General features: G+C 38.3%; 1 protein-coding gene across 2 annotated transcripts in view; it reads right to left on the bottom strand.

Annotated features, from left to right (window-relative positions):
• Positions 1–15,592: 15,592 nt before the first annotated feature.
• Positions 15,593–20,768, bottom strand: part of ELOVL7 (ELOVL fatty acid elongase 7) — a 90,491-nt gene continuing 85,315 nt past the window's right edge. For both annotated transcript variants that reach the window (XM_012775635.2, XM_012775639.2), the window contains exon 8: positions 15,593–19,417. In XM_012775635.2, coding sequence (XP_012631089.1) covers positions 19,208–19,417 — 210 coding nt within the window. In that variant the 3' untranslated portion in view covers positions 15,593–19,207. The remainder of the gene's footprint in view (positions 19,418–20,768) is intronic.

Genomic DNA, 20,768 nt, shown 5'->3' on the forward strand with positions numbered 1-20,768 from the left:
GTATCATATACTTTGGGAGAGGGCTGAGGAAGAATGGATAAAGATGTATGGAAAATATAAAACTGTACCACTTCATTAAAATTGTTGAATGATATTTTTATTTCAGCATTTAAAAAAATAAATGCCATATGGCTGGGTGTAGTGGCCCACATCTGTAATCCTAGTACTCTGGGAGCCGAGGCGGGAGGATGGCTCGGGGTCAGGAGTTCGAGACCAGCCTTGGCAAGAATGAGACCCCATCTCCACTAAAAATAGGAAAAAGTGTCTGGGCATGGTGGCTCACACCTGTAATCCTAGCACTTTGGGAGGCCGAGGCGGGAGGATGGCTCGAGGTCAGGAGTTCGAGACTAGCCTGGGCAAAACCGAGACCCGGTCTCCATTAAAAAAAATAGAAAGAAATTAGCTGGACAACTAAAAATATATAGAAAAAATTAGCCAGGCATGGTGGTGCATGCCTGTAGTCCCAGCTATTCGGGAGGCTGAGACAGGAGGATCACTTGAGCCCAGGAGTCTGAGGTTGCTGTGAGCTCGGCTGATGCCATGGCACTCTAGCCAGGGCAACAGAGTGAGACTGCCTCAAAAATATATATATATATAGGAAAAATTAGCCAGGTGTGGTTGTGCATGCCTGCAGTCCCAGCTACTCAGGAGGCTGAGGCTGATCCCAGCTAAGGCTGGGATCGTTTGAGCCCAGAAGTTTAAGGTTGCAGTGAGTGAACTATGATGACTCTATTGCACTCTAGCTAGGGTGACAGAGCGAGACTCTGTCTTAAAAAAACAAAAAATAAATAAATGCAACAAAGAAATAGAGGATTTACATTCATTCATTCATTCAGCAAGTAGAGTACCTACTATGTGCCAGGTATGGTTCCAGTCACTGGAATAATGTACTAAATAAAATGCAGCTTTCAAGAGCTGACATCTTAAGTAGAGAAAAGGATAATAAACCAACTATAATATATAAGAATACATATTATATATTAGTTAGTGACTAAGTGCTAGGAAGAAAGTAAAAGACTAAAGCAGAGAGGATGATGAAAGGGAGATGCTATTTTGGTTCAGGTGGTCAGGGAAGGCATCTTTGATGAAGTGACTCTTGAGCAGACAATCTGAGTGAAGAGGCAGCTAAGGGAAACCTTCTAAACCGAGAGAATGAGCAGCCCACGAGAAAGCTTCAAGTAGACATACGCTTCTCACATCCAGGGAACGTGGGAAGGAGGCCAGGGCTGGCTGCAGTGAGTGAAAGGGGGAGCAGAAGAGATGGAGTTGAATACAGAGTGGAGGAGGGCTCCTAGGCCACATTATGGGTCATGGGATTCAGATTTTATTCCTAATTAGTTGAAAATATATTTAAAAGTTTTGATTGGCAGAATGTCAAGGACTGAAAGAGAATTTTTTAAGCATCACTCTGGCCACTTGGATAATGGACTGGGTTGGGGAAGGCGTGGAAGGCAAGAGAGGAGGCAGGAAAACCAGTGAGGAAGATGCTGTAATACTCCAGCAGGAAAAAGTAAATAAATTTCCTACAGTGCTTGGCACATAGTGGCATTCAACAAATATGCAGAAATGAATAAGGAAATGAAACTAAGTTTCAAAAGTTATTCATTTCTCCCCCCACCCTCACAGAGACAGGGTCTTGCTCTTATCACCCAGGCTGGAGTGCAGTGGCGTGTTCATAGCTCACAGCAGCCTCAAACTCCTGGGCTCAAGCGATCCTCCTGCCTCAGCCTCCTGAGTGGTTGGGACTACAGGTGTGCACCACCACACCTGGCTAAAAGTTATTCATTTCTTAAAATCAATGTGATTCATTCTGACCATAATTGCCATTTCTCAGATGAATGTACTCAATAAAATCATAGCTTTTATATTTTCATTTTAATCTATCCAATTTGTTTCTGAACCCGCTCCTCTGTTACTCTTTTATCTATACTTGCTTTTCCCTTCTGAGTTTGGGAAAATACAATCCACACACACTCCATGCCTTGTGTTATATTTGCCCCTCCACCTCCTGCCACCTCACACTTAAAACAATTACATTTCAAGTTGTCATAACAAAACCTATACCAGGGAATACAGCTGAATGGATTTTCCTATTTGGGCACAAGCTCAATTTCTAACATATCATAGCTATGCCACATAGCATGTATAGCAAAGTACATTTCTTTACACCTAGGAAAATGACATAATGAAAAATAATTTTTAATTAACTTTGGTCTGGACAAGAAGCATAGGATGAATTAGAGGAGGAAAACCTTGGAGATAGGAAAACCAGTTCCAAGATAGGGGGAGGAATATAGCCATGAAATTCTAAGAGCAATAATAGAGTGTTATGTGAAAATAAGACTCAACTTGTCTGAGTACAGTTTCCTCATCAGTAAAATGAAAATAATAATGGTACCTGCTTCATAGGGTTATTGAAAGACTTAATTGAGGAAATATATACAAAACTCTTAGAATTCTGATTCTTGTGTGGTAGGCAGAATTGTAAGACGGCACCTATATATATCCTATATCCACTAGGATATATATCTAGAGAGAGACAGAGATGGAGACTTATTATAAGGAACTAGTTCACATAATTATGGAGGCTGACAAGGCCCAAGATCTATAGTTGGCAAGCTGAAAGCCAGAAGAGCTGCTGGTGTAGTTGAAGTCCAAGTCCAAAGACCTGAGAACTAGGACCAGTGCTATACTTTCAGTCTGAAGGCCGGCAGGCTCAAGACCAGGAAGAGCAAGTGTTCTAGTTAGAGTCTAAAGTAGGAAAAAATGAGTGTCCCAGCTTGAAGGCAGTCTGGCACAAGAAATTCTCTCTTATTCAAGGGAGAGTCAGTCTTTTTACTCAGCCTTTCAACTGATTGGATGTAGCCCACCTATCTAAGGGAGGGCAATGTGCTTTAACTCAGTCTATCGAATTAAATGTTAAACTCATCAAAATCACCCTCACAGAAACACCCAGAATTATGTTTGACCAAATATCTGAGCATCCTGTGGCCCAGTCAAGTTGCCTCATAAAGTTAACCATTGCAACCCCCAAGATTTCCAGCCCCTGACGTACACAGGTCTCCTTCCAGTTATTCAACAAACACTAATCCAGGTACTGCTGGAAAGGAATTTTGCACATATAATTAGGTCCCAAATCAGCTGATCTTGAGATAGGACAAATATCTAGATGGGCCTACCTAATCACATGAGCCCTTTAAAAGGAGAGAGTTTTTTCCAGCTGGTTATAGAGGGTAGGTCAGAACTGAATTCCACCAACCTGAATGAGCTTGGAAGCAGATTTTTCCCTAGAGCCTCTACAAAAGAACTCAGCCTGATGCCTTGATTTCAGCCTTCTGATACCTGATAGACTCTGAGCAGAGAGGCAGCCACGGCATGCCAAATTTCTACCTATCAGACTGTGAGCTAATAAATAGGTATTGTTCAAAATCCAGTAAATTTCTAATTTCTTATGTACCAGTAGAAAACTAATATATATTTTCTGTACAAAATTCTCAAATGTTTTTTCTAGCTGCCACAAGGCAATAGCAAGAATGGAAAAAATGTCAATATTTAACGAGTGACTAGTTATAAGGGATGAGGGAGGGAAAAAAATAAAAAATGGCTCCAAACATTATGTGGAAGACTGGCAGAAAGATTGCACCATTAACAACAGCAAAACAGGAGTTGTCGAGATAAGCAAGAAGGAACATGGAGAAGGGGTCTCAGACTTTACCATGCATAAAAATCACCAGAGTAGCTTGTGCAGAGGTACCTACAAGTACCTAGATTCCACAGCTTATTTATGATTTTGACTATTTTCTAGCAGCCCCGTAGACCCATGACATATACAGGTTTCTAACCTTGATGAGACAAAAACCCAAAACTCTCACCTCAGAGGCTAATGTGTAAGAGAATCTTATCTAGCTTATAAAAGAGCCTTACCAACCACCTTGGATCCTCAGTGCAATACACCTTTGCTGTTCTTTACTTTTCGTACTTATGCATGTTATAGGGAAAATATTTTACACTCATATTTGAGAATTCATGCAAGTCATTGGAATTATCCCTCATAAATGCGAAGAGCCAAAAGAAGTTGGGATTTGGACATGCAGCATCTGATTGACAGTGAAACCTACAAATAGAGATGACTCATGGTTGAAAATACTAGATGAAGAGGTCAGGGAACAGTTGGGGAAGTTTGAGGGAGGAAGAATAGAGAAAGAACAGAGGATCTTTCCAATGTCCCATTTCAGGCTTTTGGTTTACTACCCTGACTCACCTGTTTCTCTGGCCCTCAGTCCTGCTGCTTCACCCTTGTGTCTAGACATTTCTGCCCACACTTGGCACTTCACTTACCACAGTCCCTCAGCCTCTCCTGGGGCTCTGATCCCTCTGTTAGGAGCTTGGCCCACTCTTGGTTCTTGATTCCATACCTAGAGGCTAAAGCTCTGGATATCCATCAAATATCTTCTCCTCTATTTCACCCTTGAAGGCAAAAGATTTGAGTTTTTGTCTCAGCAGAATTATAAATTATTACATATTACTGAACTTTTGGGTAGCTGACAAATGGTCCAATGATATAGTGTAGTATTGCTTATTACTAGATCAGTTGCCTGATCCAGAGCACCTTAGCTTAGTTTTAAGAGAAATCTAAAAAGTAGGATCAAATTATTGGCATTTTAAAAAGATTCATCACAAATGGTCCCTGAAATAGCAAATGTACTTTACATAGCTGGAAAAAAAATTCAGTTTACAAAAAAAAAGAAAAAAATCAGGGTGGGAAGTTAGGGAATATACAGAACTTTTGGAAAGCGACACTGCCAGGTCTTACAGCCAGATGCTTGTAAGTAGTAAGGTGCTGGGGCAGGGGCTGCTTCCTGCAGAGCATGATAGTTCCAGGGAATTTCCTATCCCTGGTGGCAACAGTAGAGGAGCCCCAGCTCATGAACCCCACACACACACATAGGAGTGCAGAATGAGAAATGGAATAGTGGTCAGCGTCATTAAGCAAGAACCAGGATGAAACTGAGATTGTGAGGCAAAAGAGGCTGGGGAACAAGGAAGGTCTGTGAGCTGGGGCTGGGGTAGGGTATCTGCATGCATTGGGCTATCTTGAAGGGCTGACAAAGGAAACAATGGTGATTGTATTCCCTTGCAACACTGCTGCTTTTATTTTCTTTCAGAGCCAAGCAACTGAAACTGGCTTGGATATTAAAAACAAAATCATTTTATGCTTTTGTCCTTACTGATGATGATTACTTTATATTTCATATTTTTCTTTTCCATATTCCTGACACAGATTTTTCTTTCTTCTTTCTTCCTTTTTTATAATTTTCAAAGGTTTTAATGACAGTTCAAATTATTTGCTTATCATTTAATCACATTCTAAACATTTTGAATCTCGATACAGCCTCTGTGGTAGAAATAATATACATCTTTTTAAAACACATGCATATATTCTCCCATTATCAACATCTCCTACCAGAGTGGTACATTTATTATGATTAATTTTTTTACTTTGTATTGGATTATAATATACATAGAGAAAAGTACACAGATCATCTGTATATGGTTCAGCGAATTCGCACAAACCACACACATCCTTGTAACTGGCACCCAGATGGAGAAACAAACCATGAAGAGCAGCCCTGTTGCAGCAGTTCCATGGGGTACTGGTGAGCACTCTGGACTCTGAATCTAGTCATTCAAGTTCAAAAGACAAAGCATGACCAGCAAGCACCTGAGAAGACCTTCTCCTGCCACCTCCAATCTCCATCCTCTGAGGATAACTGGTATAGATCTTTCACTATATAAGAAAAAAGAAAAGCACAGAAGAATGCCCCAGACCAGAGACAGAATAGGTACTCAGTAGTCACAAATTACCAGGAATTTAGTCCATCTACATACACTGTAACCCAAAAACCAGCTTTGAAAAGTGAAGGAGGAAGGTATGAAAGAATTTTATTTAATGGACAAAACTCTTACAGCATTCAGACTAGATATTATTCCATTTGTGGATTTTCCCCTTTTCGTTTAAAACTAAAGAGAGATTTTCTAGACATTCAAATTTATTTGGCTGCATTTTCTTGTCTAGTTTTCTCTGAAAAGTCTCTGGATTTGCTCCTGGAATTAAGTGACAGGGCAGTGGTTCAATGCTACTTTCAATGAAGGATTCATAGGAAGAGTGGCTGTGCAGAGTTCACTATGAAGTTGCCCCCAAACCTCTTTACACACTGGAATCCTGGAGACTCTTTAAAAAACAGTGGCCAAGGCCTGACTCCAGAGTTTTCTTAAGTAGAGGGGAGACGAGAGGAGTGACCACAGAAATGCCATTACTATCTGGCCTCCTCCCATAGGCAAGCTGAGAGCTGGAATTGGGGTTCTGCAGGCCTTGCCAGGAAGTGTCCTGAGGGATTGGGCAGGATCCCAGGGAGAGTGGTTCTTGCTAGTTCTGTGCTTGAAGCTGAAGTTACCAGAAGTAGCATCCTAAAGGACTGTTAGATAAAGGCCATAAGAAGCATCAAGTCGGGTCCTCACACTGGACCAGGAAAAGTGCAGAGCCCAAGGAGATGGAAACAGAGGAGGTACGATGAGAGAGGAGGTTTGAGGCAAAGCCTGGAGTAACTACAGTGCTGTAGTGCAAATAGCTAGAACCAAGTGTTAACCAGGAGTCTTTAGAGAGACAAGGACCAAACTCCATCTACTACAGATTCTTGCCCCCAAAATTGAACCTAAGCCTGATCATACCTCATTGATATGATCCAACTAGCAATTTATGGGAAATGCAGAAGATGCAATAATATTGGGGGTGGGGAAATCAGCAAATTCTGGAACGTGGGAAATTCTATAAATGACCAGGTGTTTGCAAGTACAAAGAAAGAAGTGAATAGAGGTTGAAGGGAGAACCTATAAGAGATTTAAGATAAATCAATTAAACACAGTGTATGAACATTAATATTTGGGTCATGATTCAATGAACTTTAAAAATAACAAAAACTTAAAAAATTAAAAGCAATGGTGAGATAATTGGAAATTAGAATACTGAATAGCTCTTTGAGGATAATCATAAATTATAGTTTAAATGCTTAGGTATAATAATTGTACTACAGTTACCTTTTTAAAAATTCCTTAATCTTTTAGGGCAGTGATTCTAGATTTCTAGCATGCATCAGAATCACCTAGAGGACTTATTAAAACACAAGATGACCGGGCCCTACACTCAGAGTTTCTGATTTGGTAGGACTTTTTTAGGGCTTAAGAATTTCCATTTTCAACAGGTTTCCAGGTGTTTGTGATGTTGCAGGTCTGGGAAACCACATGCTAAGAACCATTGTTTTACATATGTAGAGGTATGTATGATAAAATCATATAATGTCTAAGATATGCTCACATGTAATACGGAGCCATGGACATGGCTGGGGCACATATAAAACAAGATTGCCCATGAATTCATAATTGTTGAAGCTGAATGATGATAGGTATGTGAGGGATCATTATTACCAATCTGTCTAGTTTTATTATGTTTGAAATTTCTATTTAAAAGAATTGTTTTAACATAAAGGAACAGAAAAACCAGACAAAGCATTTGATCAAATTCAATATCCATTTCTGATTTAAAAAGCAAACAAGGGGGAGAAGGGAATAAGTAAATTCACACCTAATGGGTATAATGCACACTATCTGGGTGATGGACACACTTACAACTTTGACTCAAACTATACAAAAGCAATTTATATAACCAAAACGTTTGTACCCCTATAATACTCTGAAATAAAATAAGTTAGGAGGAGAGAAGTCATGGCATTCCCCTCACCTCTCTGCTTCAGAAACAAACAAACAAAAAAAACCTCAATAAACTAGAGTTCAGACAGAAACTCCCACCTAGTAATAAGAATCTATGAAAATCCTACAGGTGACATTATAATTAATGGTGAAAGACTGAATGCTTTCTCCCTAACATCAGCAACAGGGCAAGGATTTTTATTCAATATTGGACTGGAGGTCCTAGCCAGTGCAGTGAAGCAAGAAAAAGAAAGAAAATGTTTCTGGATTGGAATAAATAAGAAAAATTGTCTTTATTTGCAAACAACATGATTGTCCATATAAAAAAATCTTAGGAAGTCTACAAAATAGCTACTAGAACTGATGAGAAAACTTTGCAAGACTTCAAAAAGTCAATTGCACTTCTATATACTGTCAGTGAATAATCAAAAATTAAATTTTTTAAAATGCCAGTTACAGGCCGGGCGCTGTGGCTCACGCCTGTAATCCTAGCTCTTGGGAGGCCAAGGCGGGCGGATTGCTCAAGGTCAGGAGTTCAAAACCAGCCTGAGCAAGAGCGAGACCCCGTCTCTACTATAAATAGAAAGAAATCAATTGGCCAACTGATATATATATAAAAAATTAGCCGGGCATGGTGGCACATGCCTGTAGTCCCAGCTACCAGGGAGGCTGAGGCAAAAGGATCGCTCGAGCCCAGGAGTTTGAGGTTGCTGTGAGCTAGGCTGACGCCACGGCACTCACTCTAGCCTGGGCAACAAAAGCGAGACTCTGTCTCAAAAAAAAAAAAAAAAAAATGCCAGTTACAATAGCATCAAAAAGCCAATATATTTCTATCTGGGGACATAAAAGATATGTAAGACCTATCCACTGAAACTATAAAACACTGTTGAGGAAACTTAAAGACACAAATAAATGGGGAGATACAAAATGTCCACGGAATCAGAAGACTCATGTAACAAAGTTGTAATTTCTCCAAAAATTGATCTATAAAGTCTATGCAAACTCAGTCAAAATCCCTTCAGGCTTTTTGTAGAAAATGATAAGCTAATACTAAAGTTCATAAGGAAATGCAAAGGACCTAGAAGGGCCACTTTGAAAATGAAGGACAAAGTTGGAGGACTAACACTATCTGATTTCGAGGCTTTTTACAAAGCTAGAGTAATCAAGAAGAGTTGGGTATTGGTATAAAGACAGATGAATAGACTAAAGGAACAGAAAATAGTCCAGACATCAATGTATTATACTCCCAACATTTATTTGTAAACAAGTCCTTTGAACTTGGAACACATATTTTCTATAAAAACTGGAAATATTATCCATTATAGAAAGATTCCCAACCCCCAACAAAAGCTCATTGAACTTAATATACTCCAAATTCACTGTTTTGTGGTGCTGCCATTGAATGTCATTGCCACATTGAAATGTGTTAACCTTCTCCCATTCCTGAGTCCTACTGGAGAGATCTGTAGCTCCCTCTCCAAGCCCAGCAACTAGGAAATGGGAGGAGGTGGGGGCTGCCCCTGTAGCCAAGGGTAGAGACTCCAGCAGAGTAGACGCTGAAAGATTGTAGGCATAAGGACTCCTGTGTTTTAAGAGCCCCTAGGAGCATTTTTCCTTCTGAGCCTGCATCCTACTGCAGCTTGGGGACCCACGGGTGGGTTTCTTTTCTTCCTCGTCTGATGTTAAGAATTAAAAATTCCACTCTTAATCACATTTCCACATGGAGAGACTTCCTTAGTGCAGTGATTCTCAAACTTGTCTGCACATTAGAATCACCTGAGGAGTTTCAAAATTACTGATGCCTGTGTTCCACCTCCACAGGTTGTGATTTAATTGTTCCGGGGTTGGTGGCATAGGATCTCCAAGTGATTCAAATGTGCAATCCAGTTTGAGAACCATTGCCCTAGAGGAATATTTCTGGCCCTGTAATTTCTCTAAATAGGGAGTTTAGGAGGTAAAACTGGACAAACGGGGTTCAGATGCTTCTGGATTCTCTGTGAGATCTGCCTGCCTGCTAAGTCTACCAATTCTGTTCTGAGCCATAAATTTTCTAAGAACAGGCCTTATGCAAGGGGCAGAGGGAGAAGGAGGTAGGGGAAGTCTGTGCTTGTCCAAGAGTGACTATGATAAGGCAATTATGTCTAATTTAGGTATGAGGAAGTATCAGCAGGCACATTTCGTCATAGTCCTACAGCCATCTTCTCACCATTTACCTACTCAACTTTTTATTTGAAAAAATTTCAAACCTACCGAAAAGTTCAAAGAATAATCTGATGACAGCTGTATACTTTCCACCTACATTCACGTCAATTGTTAACATTCTGCTCCATTTGCCACGCCTCTCTCTCTCTCCACACACAGATACACACTTACTTTTTATTTGTTACTGTTGAAGCTATACAGTTGATCCTTAAATAGCACGTTTGAAACGTGCAGGTGCAATTATATGTTAATATTTTTCAAAAAAAGTTACACTGAGTGTGCTTGCCTCTCCTGCTTCTCTTTCCACCTCTTCCGCCCCTGAGACAGCAAGATCCACCCTCCTCTTCCTCTTCAGCCTACTCTACATGAAGATGATGATGAGAATGAAGACCTTTGTGATGATCTCCCACTTAATGAACAGTAAATGTATGTTCTCTTCCTCACAATTTTCTTAATACTTTCTTTTCTCTAGCTTACTTTATTGTAAGAATGTAGTATATAATACATATACAAAATATGAAAGCTATTAGTAGTTAAGTTTTTGGAGAGCCAAAAGATATAATTATATTGCCTAATTACCATATTTAAATTTTTCCAGTTTACCTCAACATTTTCTTTATAGCTATTTTAAGGACCACATATTGCATTTGGTTGTTCTGTTTCTTTACTCTCCATGATCTAGAATAGTCTCTCCATTTTACTAAACTGACAATTTGAAAACTCTACACTACTTGTATCATAGAATGCCCCATAAATGGTGGTTCCTTATGATTAGATTCATGTTGAACATTTAGTAAGAATATGTAGACGATGTATACTTCCAACCGCATCCCGTCAGGAAGAACATAGTGTCAGTTTGTCCCCTTATCCCTAAATTTAATCACTTGGGTAGGGTGGTGCCCACTAGATATCTCTACTATAAAGGTATCTTTTTTCCTTTATATATAATAAGTAATCTGTGGGGTGATATTGCAAGATCATACAAATATCCTGTTCCCCAATAAACTTTTACCCAATGGGTTTTGATAATCATGTGTATGAGTTAATACATTGGTGGTGGCAAATAGTGGTTTCTAATTCTACCATTCCACCTACATTTTCTAATAGCCATTCTTCAGTTAAGAGAACTTTCCTTCCCTCCTCTCCACTGCCTACTTTTTTGAGTATCATTATAGACTCATGAATTCTTTATTTCATGAATTATGATTCATTACTGTCATGTTTCTTTTTGAAACCAGTGCTTGTGTCCTTTTGATATAGCCCATTAATCTTTGAATAGTGTCTTTATTTCTGCCAGAACAAGATGTTTCAAGCTCATCTTGTATACTGTTTGCTCCAGACCTGGAATTAAACATTTCTCTAGGGAGCCCCTGTTCCTTTTAATAGGAAATTGTATTTATTTCTCTTCAGTAATAAAGAGAGGTTCTTACTGCTATCTGCCTGGCTCCTGCATCTATCTCTAAATTCATTACAAATGCAGGCAGGGGAAAAATAAGGTATTATATTATTGACTCCCCTAAACCTCAACACTGACCCAATGTGATACTAGACTCACATCTTTTATATTTCTGTATTGATCCAGCAAATATTTTTTTGAATGCTTACTCTATGCAGTGTTATGCTAAGCACAGGGGGTAGAATTTTAAGCAAGACACCCACAGTCCTGGCCTTCACAGAGCTTACAGTCTTACTGGGGAGGAAAAATGTGAATCAAGTGGTCCAACATTTAATTCAGTGTGTTCCAAAAAATATGCACATTGAGTTCTAGGTATATAACAGGGATTCTGATATACTCTAGGTAGTTGAGAAGAGACTGCCCTAAAAGATGAACTGAGATCTAATGTCTGAAAAGTGGGTGGAAGTTACCCAGACCAAGGGTAAGGGATTTATGAATATATTGGGGGGAGGTGATAGGAGTGGGCTGGGGCATAGAGGAAGGTAGTCAAGCCAGCAGGTTCCAGACACAGGCAAAGAGAAACTTGGAACATTTCAGAAACCAAAAGAATGCTATGGTCTTTATATAGCAGCTGTGGCTAGAAGCTGGGCAGAGCTGTCTCTATAGGGCCTTGAGGGCAAGTTAAGGGTTTTAGTCTTCATTCTCAGTGCAATAGGAAGCCATTAAGCTTAAGCAGGACAAAGACATAATCAGATCTAAATTCAAAAATGAATGTTGAATAATACAAAAAGATTGGCTGGGTCAAGAGTGCAAGTCAATATTCCGGCTGGAAGGCTCTTTGCAGAAATTGCTGACAAGTAGTATGTTCTAGGGTGGTGGCTGAGAAATGTCACTGTCACTTCCTGTCACTAAACACACACCCATTTTTCAGCTCTCCAAAGATTTCTACATACAATGGGAAATCCAGTTAATGGGTTCTTTCCTAAACTCTCCATCCCAGACCCCACTCTCTGTTCCCCTTTTTTCTTTTATGCCTAGTAGGGAAATAAAAAAGTGAGATTTAAGTTGATAACGAGACTTTAGGAACACACAGCCAGGAAACAAATAGACTTCAAAAGCTCTCAAAAGTAGAGTGGAGAGGCTCTAGGGTAAGAGAAGGAGAGGGGGTAGGAGCTGGAAATTTATTTGGATCTCTGAAGGGAGGGGCACAGGGCGGGTAAGAGGAGAGAGGAGGGAAGTGTCTGAGCAGAGGGCTTACCCTCATTCACCCCCTACTCAAAAGGATCTGCTCCTTTGCCATCATAAGATGTGGCACCACAGGAACCTGGTCTATTGTAGCACTGGGAATGGGTTTGAAATAGAGAACAGTGGTAACAGTTAAGGGTACCACCAGGCCAGGCATGGTGGCTCATGCTTGTAATCCTAGCACTCTAGGAGACTGACGTGGGAGGATCCCTTGAGGCCAGGAGTTCAAGACCACCCCTCCTAACATAGTGAGACCCCCATTTCTACCAAAAAGAGGAAAAAAAATAACTGGGTGTGGTGGTACACTCCTATAGTCCCAGCTACTAGGAAGGCTGAAGCAGGAGGATCATTTGAGTCCAGGAGTTTGAGGTTGCAGTGAGATATGATAATGCCACTGCACTCTAGCCTGCGTGACAGAGGGAGACTCTGTCTAAAAAAAAAAAAAGAGTTACCACCAAAAGAATGCTGAGGAGGGACTGGAGTCTATAGTAAGGTAGGGGGCAGGTAATGTGTAAGAGATGGAGAATTCCAGCAATGATAGCTGGGAAGAAGGAAGCTAGAGAGTAACTTGAGTGATTCTTTAAAATTATATACAATTCTTATGCTATGTGAAAGCATAGCATAAGTTCTAAAGATGTTTAAAATTCAAATGCTTCCCATCTCCTTTTACAATGCTAGCATAACTGATATCAAATCTGATAGACATGGTAAATGCAAAGGAGAAGGGGTAACATCAAAGCTACCATCTTAACCACTTATAAGTGTACAGTTCAGTAGTGTTAAGTACAATCATATCGTTGTGCAACTGATCTCCAGATTCTTTTCATCTTGCAAAATTGAGACTCTGTACTCATTAAACAATGATTCTCCACATCATCCTCTCTCCAACCCCTGACAACCATCATTCTACTGTCTTTATGAATTTATGCTAAAGAACTCGTGTAATTAGAGTCATATAGCACTTGACTTTTTGTGAATGGCTTATTTCATTTAGCACAATGTCCTAAGGGTTTATCTATGTTGTAGCATGTGTCAGAATTTTGTTCCTTATTAAAGCTGAATAGTGTTCTATTGTATGTATACAGCACACTTTGTTTATCCATTCATCTGTTAACAAACATTTGGTTGGTTTGCACCTTTTGGCTATTGTGAATAATGCTGCCATGAATAGGAGCATACCACATGCAAATACCTAAGACCCTGCTTTCAATTATTTTGGGTATATACCCAAAAGTAAAATTGCCAGATCAAATGGTATTTCTATTTTTAATTTTTTGAGGGACCACCATACTGTTTCTAATAGCAGCTATACCAGTTTACAGTGCACAAGGGTTCCAATTTCTCCATATCCTCCCAAACACTTGTTATTTTCTGGTTTTTTTAGTAGCCATCCATATATAATGGGTGTGTGGTTATTTTAAAGCTATAAATAAATGTTTATTTTGTTTATGTGGAAATTAGAGATACAGAAAAAATAAAAGTAAATGTAAAAACAAAAATGTTTTAAAACATTTTAAAATGCTACGTTGTAAAATGAAAAAGCAAAAGGTTGCTATATAACTATAAAAAGAGCCCTTGTTAAAAAAATACAAAAACTTTAATGGTAAATGGGCAAAGGATAGACACAGAAGATTGTCAGAAATAAAACAGAAGTAGCTAATAAGAATATAAAAGGGCTGGTATTGGGTGATGGGGACACAGGGATGAGCTCCTGTCTACCTCTCTGATGGTTCTCAGTTGGTCATGAGGGCGAAGGGGTCTCATGCCCCTCCTGTAGCAGGCAGGCATGAAGGGCACTTCTTTTCTGCTCTGCGGGGACTATAACTCCAACTGGTTGATCTATTTAATACCAGAATGGTGGCCAGACAGCCAGAGGAAACATTTCCTTCCCTAATGCCAAAAACAATAATGTGTTGGGAATGTTCCATGGAAGACAAAGAAAAGAATCGAGTCCTTAAAAAGCTTTACAAACATGAATGAATGTGGTTACATCAGTTGCCTACTCAATCTTCATTTCTTACCTTCTTTCTCACTAATAGAATCTGATTTATTGGAGATGACAATGTTCCCATCTAGAAAATTGTATTTCCCAGCTTCCCTTGCAGCTAAGGGTGGCCATAAGGCAGTGTTGACCATTGAGATGTAGGTAGAAGTTGCTGTGTGGGCTCCTGGGAAAGTCTTTTAGAAGGACACAGACCTGGACTCTATCTTATTTGGTACCCTTGGGGTATATGAAGACATATTCTTTCCTTGTGGCACACAGTATATGCAGACTTCCTCTGGGCCCCACCCCTCCCCAGAGCACTTAGCTACATGGTACGGTGCTTTAGAACAGGCAACAATCACAGTCTGTTACACTCGACTGCTTCCAACAAAAAGGAAATACGGTTAAATGGTGGTGACAGGGAACCTCGGGTTCCACATAAGGGACTCTTCTCCAGAGCCTCTCATAACCAGACTGATTACTCCTCTGATCAAAAATCTTCAGCGGCTCTCAATGAACATTCTTTATTGTTTCAGCAACACTAACCACGTAACATTAGGAAAATAGATACTGCAAATCTTTAATAAACTTTTCATTTGTCATCATGTATGCTGCCTTAGTTTTCATTAAATTTTTATGTAGGCCTGTCCTTTTCTAACTATACTGTATACTTCTTAAGGGTAGGGCCCATATCCAGGACTTTTTGAAGTTTCTTACAACATTTAGATGCAGTAAGTGCTCTTAAGTACTGACTGACCACTGGTGAATAATCATGTCAGTTCCATCATTTTGATTCCTAACTTGGAATTTAAAATAACATCTTATGGAACATTAGGATATATGAAAAATGCTTTTTAAAAGCTGGAAAATTCCAAACATGCACAAAAGTAGAGAGAAGAGTATAACAAAATCCTATGAATAAAACCTGTTACCTAACTTTAAAAGATATCAGCACCTCCCTTTTGTTTTACTAGAGTGTATTAAAATGAACACAGACAACCTATCATTTTATAGTGTATTAAAACTGAACACAGACAATCTATCATTTTACATATACATATTTCAGTGTATACCTCTCACAGACAAGGACTTTAAGAATATATCTACAATACAGTAAGCACACCCAACATTAATTTCCTATTATTTTTTAATATTTAGTTCATGTTTATTTGTATCTGATTGTTACAAAAATGCCCTTTTATGATTTAATCTGTTCAAATCAGGATCCAAATGACATTTGGTTAATAAATCTTAAGTCTTTTTTAATCTATAAAAGTTCCCTTCTCTGTTCCTTTTTAAAAATGCCATTTATTTATTGAAGAAACTGGGTCATCTATCCTATAGAATTTCCTACATTCTAGGTTTGGCTGATTGTATCCTCTTGGAGTCTTTTAACATCTTCCTCTATCCACTGTATTCCAGTAACTGGTAAGTTAGAAATAGAGAGGACTGATTAGATTCAAGTTTTAAACAAATTTTGGTGAGAATACCTCATAGTATTATGGCACATTAAGAGGCACAATATCTGGTTGTCCCACTTTGAATGACAGTAAGATTGATAAGTGGGTTCAGGCTGTGTCGATATAAATCATTCATTATAAATTTCCCCCGTCAACTTTTCACCTAATTGTTTTAGCAACTGGTGATGATCATTAGCTAGAGCCATTATTTCAGTAGGGATGGCAAAACTATTCTTTTTTAATTTGGTATTCCTTTTCATCTAAAACACCTTGTGCACTAACCCAACACTCATCTTGAAATTTTGTACATCTTAAACACACAACTCAAATTCAAATTCCTTCATAGAGCCTTCCCTGTTTGCAAATGGCAGGACTGTCACTCATCCAGCATCTATCATCTGCTGCTCTGTAGCTTAATTTCATCTGCCAGTCTGTAAGCTCCAGGAGGTCCCAATTATGTCTTAGGCAACAGGGCTCTGAATGCAGCACATGTACAACACACATGTAAAATACTCTGATTTGGTGAGTATTCAAATTAAAAGCGGCCTACACATACAAACACATGCAGCTGGATTCTGAAATAAAATATACACATACACACACACATATACATGCAGTACCACAAATTTATTATAATACACAGAGAAAAACAAACCCACACTTTGACAACATCCACAGAGTTTTCCAGTCTTTAAAAAGTTAACAGAAATAACGGATAACTGAAAGAATATACCTCATAATTTCATAATTTATCTCAGAATATAGTACAATTAAAAATTCTACTTAATAAGAATTAAGACTGTAAAATGGCAATGTTCCATAGATATTTAAAAATCTGTATTTGTATTTATTTACAGTACAGATATAGCTCCTCAAGGATTCATAGCTCCTTTGTGTGATAAACTAGATTTTGTAACTGGGCTTTTTGTCAGGTAAGCAAACCTTTAGGCAATAAAGTCCTGAAAAGTGAGATGAAACCCCAATAGAAACTCTATGTGACCACACAGAATCCTTTTAATAAAATATTGTCCATACAAATTCTGTATCTAGTGACATTCATTTTCATCTACTGATGTTTATACCAAGGATATTTCTGCCAGCTATGATTTCTTTTGTAACACTGTACCTCTCTACTTCTGCTTGTATGATTGAGAATGTGGTTTTATCATGTTAGTTCATAGGCAAGGCAAACATTTTAAAGACTACAGGAAGGTTAGGGAGGACGTATGATGCAGGTCAGAAAGTACATAAGAAATAAATCGAACTTTCCTGTTTTATCCTCTTTTATTTTTGCCTCCTTTTGGTCCTTATCCTACTCATGTCTTTGAAAATTGTGTGTGTATATATAACAGCACCTACCATATCTTCTCGTTTTAGCATAGGTTGGATATGAAGATCCAAAACTGAAAAACACTTAAGGAATTCTGAGACTTTTATAGTGAAATAAATTAGAACACAACTGTTTCTTTTAGCTATGCTCTCCTGTTCTTTATTTTTTACTTAAAAAATATGAAATTTCTTCCACTTATCAACCCTCATCTTCTCCTACTGTAAGCAAGTGAAATCAAAAAAGGTCACTTAAAGGCAAATATATGAATCTGGTAAGTGTGAAGATTAAAGGCCATGATACTGAGTAAAACTTAGGTTGTGTTGTACAGTAAGTATCCCTGTGTGCTACACAATAACTGAGGCCTTAAGTACTAATTGTTTAAAGTCTTACAAACATAAGCAGTCCTTCAAATTTGAGTATAAATAAAACAAGAAAAAAAGCAATAGGGAAACATTCACAAATGTCCAAATATTGCTATTTCTTGGACAATATTTCTATTCACCAGCAATTTTGGTTCTCTGACAAGAGAATGTGAAAACAAGAGAATTTTAGGAAGTAGCAATTTTATAAGAAACAAAATCTATGCTAAATGAATTCAGTCCTTCATTATATGGTTTATAGGTCTGAATAAAAGAAATCCAAGTTATGAATTAATTTACAATTCTGGAAAATACTTTTTCATGCAGTGTATCTATAACACTAGAGAATCTATAACTATTACGTAGTCTGTCTCTATCTCAAAGTAGAACAGCCCTTGCTTACATGATGGAATCTTCCCCAGATATTCTCTGTGCCACCATTTGCTTCTAGTGGCTTCACAAGGCACTCTAACTCATATCTGGAGATTGTGTCTAATGAGTGGGCTAAAATTATTTACGATTTGGGGGTACCTGCAGTGTGCCAATGACATGAACATTTAAGGAGCTAACCAATATATATTTAACCAAAGTAATCCTATAAGCCATGACAATATGAGAAAATGATATTAATAAAACAGATAACAAATTTTTCCCACCGAACTACACAGTACTTTTTTCATTAACAAATTCATCTCTTTCCAGAGATCAAAGTTAATGATAGAATAGTAAGAGCAAAATGTTTGTGAATCCATCAAAACAAATCACCTTGTTTTCAAAATATGAACTGAACTTTAGTGTTCAGTGTATCACTAACTGAAAGGACTATTACTTTGAAACACTGTGTACAACTAAAATGTCTTATGCACAACAAAAGGAAGTCTTATCAAAACTGGTGGTGGCAACTCAAAAGATTCATTAAAAATTATCATTAGTGATTTTAAATGACAACTTATCAAAAATACACTTAATGTTCACTATGTTAGCTCTTTAGAATGGGAATTTAACTTTAGAGTAAATACAGTATCTTCTGAAATATTAGCAACAAATGACAAAGCCAGAGCCCCACAGTTAGAGGTTTCCAGACCCAGCCGAAAGAATCTATTGTACTGCATGGATCTCTGTCTGTGTTCAAAATACTTAATATTTTTCATGTATAACAGACTTCCTTGAAGAGTACAGTATTGCTTCATATCTTCCTTTCACTGTAACAAAATGTATTAAACAAAACCTTTAGATTAGGTTTAAAAGCAGCTAAAAATTTCAGGCTGCTCTAGGCTCTAATTATCAGAAGACTGTTACCTGGGAGCTTTGGGCTCTCAAATACCAGAAATTCCAATTAACTTATCATAAAAATACAAGCTCTTAGTTGTGAAAAATATACAAAATTCACTGCATAGGTAAATATCTCTTGATTGTCAAGGAAGACAGATATCAGTCTCAATCATAGATTCATGTTTTGCTTGTATTTCAGTGATCTTTGTTTCTGTAGTTTCCATTTTTCACAGTTTTAGGCAGCCTCTGACCTTTGGTGTAAGCACGGTACCAAAAATGGAGAAAGAGCAGCAGAAAGATGCACCCATAACTCATAATGATGTACAGAAAGACTGGGAACTGGTACTTGCAATCCTCCATGAAAAAGAACTGGCCTATGTGGATGGTGACAATAATAAACTGGACCTAAAAGATGAAAAAGTGAAAAAAAAATTGTTCAGATATGAACAGTTACAATTCTTTGCCTACTTATGTTTAAACACTCCCCAAGTGCATGGAGTATACTGTTGGGTAGGGAAGTTCATGTTGAAATCTAGCCTCTCTGGATGTGATAATAGGTGGTACAGAGCCAAAATCCAGATGGGAGTCAGGAACCACTATTCAGTCCTGCCAAGCTGCAAAATTCCAGGGGGCTCAATTTAAATGTTTCCTGGAGCTTCTACTACTCAGAAAACTAACATATCAGGTTTTCTTTGGAATCTCTGACTTGAGTCCTTGACACTGATGAAATGCATTTGGGACCACTACCTGGTAGCCTAATTTTCCAGGACAGTTTCAATTTCAAATATTTTGTCCTGTTCTTAGGCCAGGTATCTCAATTTTTGGAAAATGAAAATATTTTAATTAGAGCCACTCTAATTTTGTAGGAACCAAAGCATCCCAGACCCCTCATAACTGCCACTTGTCCTCCACTGTCATAGATAAAACTGTGTCTTAGCTACCAACTGATGCAGAGAATCTACAAGGAATGAAAGAGCACTGGTGGCCTTCCTAGCAGTGCTCAAGGGCTCTGTGAAACAAAACATAACTACACAGTCCTAAGAGGGATACTTTCTAGGCTAATGTTCAGAGTTTTTGGTTATCATTTTTTCCTGATTAAAAGGCAACATGTGTTCTATAGATATTTTAGAAAAGTAAAACTCTATAAAGAAATAGATAATTATCTATATCCACAATCTGTCTAGTTATAACTATGGTTAAGATTTTTTTTCACAGTTCGATTTATTATCATTTTACCCTTATCATCATCACCTTTCCTTGCATTACTTTAATGAACTTTTATGATATCCCTGCAGAGTAACCATAATTATTCCTCTCATTTTACAGAAGAGCAAACAAAACCTTGGAAAGGCAAAGCAATGTCAATGTCCTCAATGTTCTATGCATGTGTGTGTTTTTGTATAATTGGCAGCTTTGAGATAACAAATGTCTACCCCTTTTTTCTTTTTTTTTTTATTTTTTTTTATTTTTTTTTTTTGAGACAGAGTCTCACTTTGTTGCCTAGGCTAGAGTGAGTGCCATGGCGTCAGCCTAGCTCACAGCAACCTCAAACTCCTGGGCTCAGGCGATCCTCCTGTCTCAGCCTCCCAAGTAGCTGGGACTACAGGCATGTGCCACCATGCCCGGCTAATATTTTGGATATATATTTTTAATTGTCCAATTAATTTCTTTCTATTTTTAGTAGAGACGGGGTCTTGCTCAGGCTGGTTTTGAACTCCTGACCTCGAGCAATCCGCCCGCCTAGGCCTCCCAGAGT

Source organism: Microcebus murinus, chromosome 11, assembly GCF_040939455.1.
Source record: "Microcebus murinus isolate Inina chromosome 11, M.murinus_Inina_mat1.0, whole genome shotgun sequence".
NCBI classification, from domain to species: domain Eukaryota; kingdom Metazoa; phylum Chordata; class Mammalia; order Primates; family Cheirogaleidae; genus Microcebus; species Microcebus murinus.